This window comes from Sturnira hondurensis, unplaced genomic scaffold (genome assembly GCF_014824575.4).
Source record: "Sturnira hondurensis isolate 20B ecotype Veracruz unplaced genomic scaffold, ASM1482457v3 Scaffold0010128, whole genome shotgun sequence".
Classification (NCBI taxonomy): domain Eukaryota; kingdom Metazoa; phylum Chordata; class Mammalia; order Chiroptera; family Phyllostomidae; genus Sturnira; species Sturnira hondurensis.
The window spans coordinates 17,123,178-17,133,248 of record NW_028082759.1 but is presented as its reverse complement, the minus strand read 5'-3'; the positions used below and the strand labels follow the sequence as shown (position 1 = coordinate 17,133,248).

At 49.8% G+C, this 10,071-nt stretch overlaps 1 protein-coding gene across 1 annotated transcript in view; it reads right to left on the bottom strand.

Moving 5' to 3' along the window:
* Nucleotides 1-271: 271 nt before the first annotated feature.
* The window catches only part of RNF150 (ring finger protein 150), a 170,833-nt gene continuing 161,033 nt past the window's right edge, over nt 272-10,071 (bottom strand). Inside the window, exon 7 of the mRNA XM_037058480.1 lies at nt 272-8,504. Within this exon, the coding sequence (XP_036914375.1) occupies nt 8,386-8,504 (119 nt within the window). The 3' untranslated portion in view covers nt 272-8,385. The remainder of the gene's footprint in view (nt 8,505-10,071) is intronic.

Here is a 10,071-nt window from a genome sequence, read left to right as displayed (position 1 = left end):
CCCCTTTGTCAGTACCTCAAGCTAACTTAGCACCCATGCTTCTGAATTGTTCAAAAGCTTTTAATCACTACTGAGAACAGCAGCTACAAGGAGATCAGGTGCCTAGCACTTGACTCGCCTGAGAGAAATAATGAAGTTGTTCAACTCTGCCATTTCCCCCCCCCATAATCAGGATTTCAGGTTAAATATCAAGGTTTTAAAATCCTTAGGGTCCCCTCTGGGAGTCAAGGTGCGGTCGCACAGTGAGGAAATACGGACGACTCAAACACGAGCGTCTGATTCCGTTTTATTAAAAAAACAAAAGCCAACAAAATTTTGCAGTGAAATATCCTGGAATTCACAATCTTTTTCAAATCATTAGAGTTGCATTTTTTTTTTAAACCAAGACATAAGAACACGATGGCACTTATTTACATGACAGTGTTCTACGTAACAAAAATAGCCACGTCGTGTATGTTTGAATGTTGTCCACTCGCATCCATGACACTTCGTCATTCCCAGTACGAGACAAACTGTTAGACTCCCCAAGCACACAGAAAATAGAATTGAGCAGAAGAAACACCCCTGTCTCTTCACAGAAGACACATCCCTTTAAAAACTGCTTCGTAAAAACGTCTTTGTATTTCGAGATATAAAGTGCTTTGGAAGGAATAAGGTAGGTACTTGAGGTGGGGAAGAAGAAGAGAGGGTAACACAGAAAAAAAAATGCCAACCCTGCCTTCACTAATCATTTACATAGGCCTGTGACTTTGTATAGAAAATGACGGTTGGGCAGAACAGCTACTTAATCCATTGCTAAATTTCTCGGCAATGAAGAGCTCACCAAAGTCCAAGTTGAAAGTTACCTGGGCAAATGCTATCAGGAACAACTCTGTGGGTTTTGAGTCTCGTGGCAAACACATCAGGCAGGCGCAGTCCCACGGTCGGAATGTGGAGAGGGTGGGGACGACCACCGTGGCGGAGCACCGAGGGCACGGGCTGGGGACGGGCCAGAGGGCCTCACGGGGAAGCTGTGTCCAGTTCTACCGGAGGCATCGTGTGTTTACAGTAAAATCACACAATTCGTGGATAGAAAGGGAAAATAAACCCGCTGGGTTTTTTTTTTCTCGATAGTAAGGAGTTCCTAGAGACTAATGCCACCTCTGACAATGTCATAACGGTAAATCCATTCTTTGGAGCGGGTGTCTTTTTCAGTGGAAGTCACACGTCACATACAGAGGGGTTAAACTATGTCGGGTGTTCCCGTTTCACGTTATTGAGCTGGCAATTGCTGGTCACGGTCTGTAGCCCACAGAACGGGCAGTCACACGCACAGGATGCCACACACATCGCGCCCCCTTTTTATTACAAACCCTTTTACTACAAAGTCATAAGCATGGACTTCCGCAACGTAACGCTACCACACTCCAGCGCACTGTAGGGCATTTTAGGTGAAACGGTCAAACTAGAACTCTAAGTTATTTCACCCAGACGATCACCCTACCACACTCAAGCAGGCGGCCCGTCTGCCGGGCCCTGTGTTTCTCTTGGAAGGCTCCCTAGAACGAGACGATCATTCTCCCAGCTCATGACAACTTAAAAGAACAAGACCCATTTTTTTCCAGGAAATGAATGGAATGTAACTTTTCACAAATACAAAGTTACTTCAAGTTTTCTAGATATGAGGACCATCCCACTACAAAAATAACAGCCTGCCCGCCCCTCCCCGACCCCACCCAGCTCTTCCTAATTAAAAAATGGTGCCACAGTTCCGGCTCACTAATGTGAAAGCAGGGAGTAAATACACTGCTATGGACATGTAGAAGACACGTCAGTATTTCACACCATCTACATCCGTAGGCGAGAAGTCTGTCCCCCGATCTTCCTTCGTTTGCCAGGATCGAGTTGAGACAGGTTACAAAGCGGTCAGGTCTGTGCCTTATTACGACTCTGCACAAACATTCTGGCCAGAGGCGTCTTTCCACGATGCGTGGCAACTCCGTGCAGAAGAAAAGGCTGCGGGCAGTGAGGTCTCCGGCGGGGGGTGGGGGTCTCTCTTTCGACTTCTCAGGGTTTGTGACATTCCTTCCTCTTCTGATAAACCAGATTCTCAGCTACCGAGGGAACTGGGTAGTGACAGGCAAACAACTAGCTGATGAAATGGTGATGCTGTAGTCAAATTAACCAGCTGAAAGAAGAATGACTGAGCAGCAGAGGGCGCCCTGCCCCTCGCAACAACGCCCTGCGGGCCGGCAAGTGGGTCCTCGGGCCGCTCGCTGTGCCTGTCGGCACAGGCAAAGGCTTGGTGTTCCCTCCGGAAGAGTGGGGTATTAATGAACTAGCTCTCATACATGAAAATTCTTTGGCTATTGAAAGTCATCACATTCTCCAAGAGACTAATATTCTGAGTTGAATAAAGAGATAGATGTGTTTAAACCTTTTGGGGGAGAAGGGGAGTAACCACTAGACTTTAAAGATGCTGAGGTACTAAGGCCACAAGACATGTTTTTCTTTTTTTTTTTTTTTTTCAGATTTCTGGGTTTAGTAAGGTCAATCACCAGCCTGCAAAGAGAAACCCTCTTGAAATGTCACAGTTCCCTTCAACCAGGCAACCCGCCTTCACTTTCATTGCTGAGGACATGAGGAGAAAATTCAGCTAGTCCGTGGAAGAAACGTGTCCATTGGATGGGGATCCATCTTTGGTTTCCAGAGCACACAGGGCCCCCACATTTCCTTGCTTCTCCAAGCCCTCTGCTTCAGTCGGGATGCCAAGACCACAGGCTTTCTGCCCGGGAGTGACTATGGGTAACTCAGGTTGAGCCAGTTTCTCCACAGATTTTTCTCTCGTGCTCTGTTCAGACCTGCAGACCTCTTAAGATGATCTATATATTCTGGCTTTATCATATCAACAATTATTGACTGGTGGCCACAGAGCAGATGGCTCCACAGTTGAGTGCAACGTCCATAGTAACGAAGATGAGAAGGTCTTGGGTCACTGAGATTCCTGACAAAAGCCACTTGATGAAGCCCTTGAGGGAGGCATGATTCAGAGAGACGTGAATGACCTTGGCAGGTGGCAAAACAGGCAGGCTTTGCAATTACAGGGCTCGGTAATGAAGGGCACCCCTCTGGGATCTGGACTCTCTTCTCTAGTTTTGGGATGACAATTCAGTGCCGTCCAAGCCTCGGCATGGAGGAGTGCGGCTAGGCGCTCCTGGGCTGAGTTGGGTGTAAAAAACCCAAGGCTCTTTAAAAACAACCGTCCCCATGACCACAGGCCTGGCCTTGTGCAATGGGGGGAGAGAAGCAGGACAAAGGGAGAGGTAAGTGGTGAGAAACTCAGTCCTGCGGCTCAGAGTGAATTTAGGTTTTTTAGGCAATCCAGACCTTCTCTGTAATCAGGAGTGTTTAACCCCTGAACACAGACGTGCGCGCACACACACACACAACCAGGTCAGCTCTACACCTGGGGCGTGGCACTTACTTGGGCAGAACATCCACACTCCCATCCCGCCATCCTCTGTCCCGACTCCTCACAGGGAAGCCCTCACACTGCCCTTTAACAACTGCCACCAGAGGCACTCCTCAGTCCTGGCCCTGCAGTAGCTGGACGAGGGACCTCTGGGGCTCAGAGCCGTGCCCGAGGCACCACGTGTCCCTCCCCTTAGGAGGGTGGTTCCTCTGTGTCTTTCTCAGTCTTAAGGAAGAAGTGGCTTCTCAGATCGCTTAGAGAGACAAGCTCTCACGCCACAGCGTTAGGCAGCATGAGTGGCCGTCGCATACAGTACAGCCCACACGTTTTTCTAAGGAATCCTACCCCTGGGGCCTGTCGGGAGCTAGGAAGGTCGCACGTGCTGGGAGCGGAAGATCATAAACCTGCACAGTCTCCTGGAGTGATTTCCTGGCCATGCTTTCCCTATGAGCCTTTTCTGGCAAGGACGCCTTGCGGGGGGGAAAAAGGGAAGGAGCCGTAGACGGTCTGCGATACAATTAGACCTGAGACGCGAACACGGGCCTGGTCCCTTCACAGAGGACTCTGCCGTGAGTGTACCCTGGGTGTGACCATCTGAAGCACGGGTACAGGTGTTGCCCTGACGTGAGAGGAAAACACCAACACCACTAACGGCGGTGCCCCCCCCTGGGAACTCCGCAGATCTACAGAACCGAGGCCCTCTGTCCTGAAAGATGGGAGAAGAATGCGTGTGGGCGCACACCCAGAGGGGGAGACAGGCGGTCAGAGAAGGCCGGGCCTGGAGACGAAAAGGGTGGGAATCTGGGTGAGAGCGTGTGAAAAGGCTGCTGGAAATTGCCCTGGGTCCTGGCTCCCCGGCGGGTGTGACTCTGCAGCCCACCCTTTGGATGAAAGGGTTTTGATTTAATGGGATTTCTTCGTGTTTAGTCAGGGTGAGGCCGTTTGTTTATTTTGTACGCTCGACAAGAATTGTCATCTCATCAAAACTCATAAATATAAGAAAGAATCCTATGTTAGTTCATCTGTCGGCATTTTTGATTCTAAAAGCATGGCAAGCCATGGGGAGGACAGGTCACTAACCGAAACAGCCGCCAGGCACCCCGGTTTTTCACGGGACCAAACCCGGAGCCCAGACATTTCCACCAGAATGAGGGAAATGCTGGCAACAAGACGAAACAAACGTCTTAGGGCAGAGACTTGCCTCCAAGGTTAGCAGGCCGACTAGGTGATGTCAGAACAGGTGGGCGCCGTTGCCGCTACTCACCTCCTACCTTCTCAAACTCTCCGCTCTTCCTGCCTGGATGACACAGTTGACATTGCTGGGGTGACAAACCCTGGAGATGCCCTCAAGGTTCAGGTGCTGTCTTCCCGATCAGGGAGGGCTCAGCGCCTCCCAAAGGGACCAGCCACACAGGAGGTAGCAGTTCCTAGAGGTGACTCTACATTATCCTGAGGGACTGAAAATGCTCTGGTTCTAGTCCACGGCCTCCAGGGTTGGGGGGCCGGGATGCTGATTTCAAGCGGGGAATTGGGCTGTTGCCAGGCAGTTAGAATTCACCAAGGGGTGTCTGGACAGTCTCCAGCCCCAAAGACCACTTCTCAGTGCACCCACACAAAGTCTGGTATTTGGACTCAACAGGAACTTCCTACTTTTCCCTTCTAAGGCCCCAGGGGGCGCCAGGCCTGGGAAAAGACCTCCCACCAAGCAGGAAGGAGGACTGCTAGCGGTTGAGGTCACGTTGTAACTACAGTCTGGAATTCTTTTTGGCTGTGGAGTGCCGTGGAACAGCCAAGGATGTGCCGGAGGAGGGAGAAACAGACTCTTGTTTGAGCGCCACATCGACGTGGTGTGTGTGACTTTCTGAAAACCCACTGGCCAGAGAAATAGCAGTAAATGCTCATGGGGCTCAGGGTGTGGTTGGGGAGTTTAAGCAGAAATCCCAGCAAGGGCAGTCTGAACATTTATCTGTTACAAAACAAATGCACCTGTGAGCAGAGGGCGTGGCCTCTAGTTAGGCTGCTTGGGTGGGGTCTAGTCGTCTGGGCAGGTAATTAGGTTTTTAACCTGTTTTCTTTCTAAGGTTCAGGGAACCTTGTGAGAAAACTGGGGAAGCTGGAGACCTGCAATCGGGAGCTCGCCCCGGTGGAGAGGACCTGGGAGTGTAATGGCTTCACTCCCAGAACACACGCAATGGCTTCAGAGGGCTAAGAACAAACAAGAATGCAAAGCACGTCACTCACACTTTTCATAGAGCACGAATTATGTGTTGAAACAATAATATTGGACTAAAGAAAGAGGTAATTGAATTATTTTTACGTGTTGACTTTTTTTTTTTACTTGCATTACATTTCTATTAGACAGTGCTGGTCTAGACACTCAGGATGGAAAAATGCACATCAGCCAATACATTAAAGTTTGCCTTCACTTCTAGAAAGTTCCCCAACCTTTTGACGCCCTCTGTGAATCACGGGGTCCCCAGGTCTTTGGTGGGAGATGGTAAGGAATGCTGTGGGGAAAGAAGTGCTGTTTCTATTTCTTTTGCACCCTTCCATGCTGGTTATTTATTTATTTAAGCTACCAAAGTCACAGGAGAATCCTGCAGAAACAGATCTTTGGTAACTGGCGAACCTCAGACTCAGGGGGTCAGGTCCACAGGCCTCTGCTGAGCCTCCTGGGCCTCTCCGCATTTCTGCAGCGCCCTCTAGCGGCTGCAGCGGCTGCACGCAGTCCATCCCTGCGGCCCTAGGGAACCTGCAGGGAGAGGGAACCCTCATCAAGCAGAGAGCTCTGCAGGCATGCTCTCTCTGCAAATGGAATGCAAAGCCTGTTTCTTTTGCTGTTGAATTACCCTTCTAATTCCACTTGACTTAAGACCAAAATTTGTTTGGGGCCAAACTGATGAAGGAGGGGTAAGTATTGCAGGCCCAGGCTGACCGAGAAAAGAAACACTTTGACATGAACGACTGCCCACAAAAACACCAGGCTTGGAGAGTGTCCAGAGGTGGCAAATGTAGTGACTGACAGAGGATCGAAAATGAGGGGAAACCAAGCAACTCCTACTTGGGCTTCAAACTTCAATCCCTGAGATACTCACACTCAGCAACACAGGAGCGCAAAATCTCAAACGATGTTACTGTATGTCACACGTCCAGCAACTCTGCTTCCCCAAGGCAGAAAGGTGGCTACCTGCCATCCAGCAAATGGATGCCCCTGGCAAAGTGCTCACTGGTGGTGCTAGGCCAGAAGGTGCCTTGGGCAGCGTCCACTTCACAGGTGGACAAGGAGAGACCCAGCAAGCACGAGGCCCAGGTCCCCAGCAGCGTCCCCAGCTGGGCACTCTGTGCTTCAGGGGGCAGTGAGGTTTTATGGTGGAACTGGGCTCTATTTTCTGGATCACTATTAGTGTGAAGAGCGGGGAGAAGCCTCATCTGATGTGCAGAGAGCTCAGGGTGGGAAGCCCCCCCCGCCCCGCACCTGTCAACCCTGCAGTAGCCCACCGCGGTCCTTGACTGTGGAGAGTAACTGCTCCCTTCCTTCCTCGTCTCTGCCCCCGGGGAGTCTAAATGAACGTGCTACAAAATCACCTGCTGGAAAAATAGCACATTTCTGTCATAGTTACAGAAAAAGAACACAAACATCAAGAGTTTCAAAACGGTGGTATGTAGTATTCTCTGGGTACCTCTTCCTTTCTCCGTCTGTCCCTCTCTATCAGGAGAAGCCTGATGTCGCCAACTCCCCTGCGGTGCCTTTCAGACCAAGTGTTTATCAAATCACACCTCCCTCCTCACCTGGTATCTGGACCCGCTCAGGGAGCCCTGGGAAGCAACCTGCAAAGGATTCGTCCAAACCCTTTCTCCAGGTCTGGAGGGGGTAACAGAAGTGTGTTGGAATTAAGGTAGAACCTGCACTGTGGGGACACAGGCTTGAAGGTGACTAAGGCCTCCATCTCCTGCAGAAGCTGTGTGAGGTCACAGACCCTGCTCCGGCCTTGGGGAAGCCAGTACAACAGACTTTTTACTTTCAGGAACGATTCGTGATGTCTGGTCTTGAAACTGAGCTTGTAATTCCAGCTACAAGCCTTATAGCCATGGAGAATGGCCTTAATGCCCTGGAGGGAACCTCTGAGTTCAGAATTTCAGCCAAAGATGATGAGACCCAGACAAATGAAAGCGCCTCCCAAGAGCTTCCTTCTCATGTCACATGGGCCCTTCATAGCACTGGGCAAGAGGCCACCAGCGTGATGCTGCTGACACCAGTGAGCAGTGGCCTCAGCAGATTCACAGCTTAGTGTCAGGGTCTCTGGCAGCTGGGAAGTTCAAGACCCACTGGAAAGAATTCAGATTCTTAATGAAAGCCAGCCTTTGACTGGGTCAGCGGGCAGAGGCACCTCCCCAAGCCACGCAGGCTTCAGGCTGAGTCCTTCATCTCAGAGACGGAATGCACAAACCAGTCACAGTGGGACTTCTAAACACTACCCTCTGTAAACGCTGGAGCGAATCAAAGGAAACACAGAGGCGTGAGCCTAAAGGAAACTACACACAGTCTTTAAAAAGAAACCACCAAAGAAATCAAACAACACTTTCAAAACGAAAAAAAAAAAAAAAGACCAGGAAAAAATTGAAATGAAAACCGAGAAGCCCTAAACGCGTCCTTTCCGTCTGTGGTAGGAGCTTCTGAAGAGCGTGTCTGCAAAGGACGTGGGAGGGAAACTCAGCTTTCGGCCTCCAACCTGCCGAGGCCCTGGATGCGGTGGAGGCGGAGTGACTGCGCCCCTCCACGGACTGCGGGTATTGCTTTTCGAGACCATTCCTCAGCGGGGCGCCCTGCAGGTGCCGAGGTGTTCTGGAGGCCTGTGGGCCCGGTCCAAGTCGCAGGGCTCCCTTCTTTTCTGTCCCCTTAGGTCCTACCATCCCTTTTTCCCATATTCGCCACTTCACGACTTCACCTCTTCGCAGTCTTGGTCGGTGGAGAGTTCCACGTCCGACAGCCCGACCTCCATCGCCATGATGAGCGAGATGTCAGAGTCACTGCTCACTGTGGGCTCCTGTTCGCCTGCGAGGAGAGAGCAGAGATCAGGGCCCAAGGACACTGCCCAGCCTCCTGTCCGCGGAGACTTTTTCCGACTGCCCCGTGAGGGGGGGGGGTGGGGAGCCGAGGCCGGGGCTCCACGCAAGGCAGTGCCCTGCCTGGGGTGCACCTCTCTCCCTCCCACCCCGACGGCCTGGGTGAGGCAGACCGTCCTGAGAACCAGCCCCTCTCTTCTCTACACACTCCGCCCCAGAGCCGCCCCAGCCCCCCCCTCCCTGCCCCCCCCCCCCCGTTTTGTAATAAATATGTGAAAAGGGCAAAACTGCAGTCATGGGAGTCTTGGCTGGCGTCCCCCCCCCCAGCCATGACGTCTAACTGTGTGACGCCGACAGGGACGGCGGTTGCTGTGCCAGGACTGCGTGGCCGTGCGGCTTCGGTGCACGTGCAGCTGGGAACTGGCGATTTGTGGGCCCACAGGAAGGAAGACAGGGAGTTCCTGGTGAACTCCGTGCCTCGGGTGCTGATTATTGCAATACGATCGCCTTGAATAGCGTTTCTTTGAAGGTCAAGAGAAGATATTAGAAAAAATGACTATTTTGTAAAAGAAAATAGAGCCTCTTCTCACACTGTATCCCATAATACATTCTAAATGGATCAAAATTTCAATATAAAGTTCAACAAAATAAAGTTCAACAAAATAAACTAATAAAGCTAAAAGAAAATATACCTAAGGATATATATGGTAAGAAATTCTACATGGAAAAGCAATTGAGCAATTCACAGAAGATTGATACATGTGAATAAAATTTAAAAAAAAATTAAAAGCACAAAAAATAACATCAAGGACCTGCATCACACTGGGATTATTTATAAAAACTTCATTGTACTTTTAACACATAGAGAGCTTTAAAGTCAATAAGAAAACTCACAGACTAACAGAAAAATGGGCAGATTACTACTGAACAGAGGAGTGTCGCAAAAATGACCAAGGAATATAAGGCCAAAACGAGCTACTCCTTTTGTTCACAAAATCTTTGCTCTTAAAAAAAGACAGCCTTACTGTTAAGGGTACACCGAGGTAGGTACTCTCACAGAGTATGTGTGGCACTGTGACATCTTCACCCAGAAACTTCACTTCCATAATGTATCATAAAGAAATAATCAGAGCTGCAAAAACATTCACTTAATCACTATATACAGTGGCAAAACATTCCACGTAACAAAGTCCAACGTTAAAGAATATCTGAATAAACCATGTTATTCCTTTTAAAGGATATCTTCTTGTTACAACCACTCGAGTGACATTTCCAGAGAATCTGTGGTTACATACGGAAGGGCTCCCAGTCTACCGTGAAGACAGAAGTAGTCAAAGTATTTTTATGCAGTGAGGTTGACGAAGAAAGTTAACTGGAAGCAGAGAAACCAAAAAAGGCTAATAAGTGTTGTCTCAAATTTTATGGTTTTTATTCATTTTCTTTAAAACTTGTTTTCAGTTGTACTCCTGAGTGCTCTGCAACGCGCACACACCATTCACTCACTCCAGGCACAAGGAGTCCCCACTCTGTGTTAAGGATGCACCAGATGGCAGGGG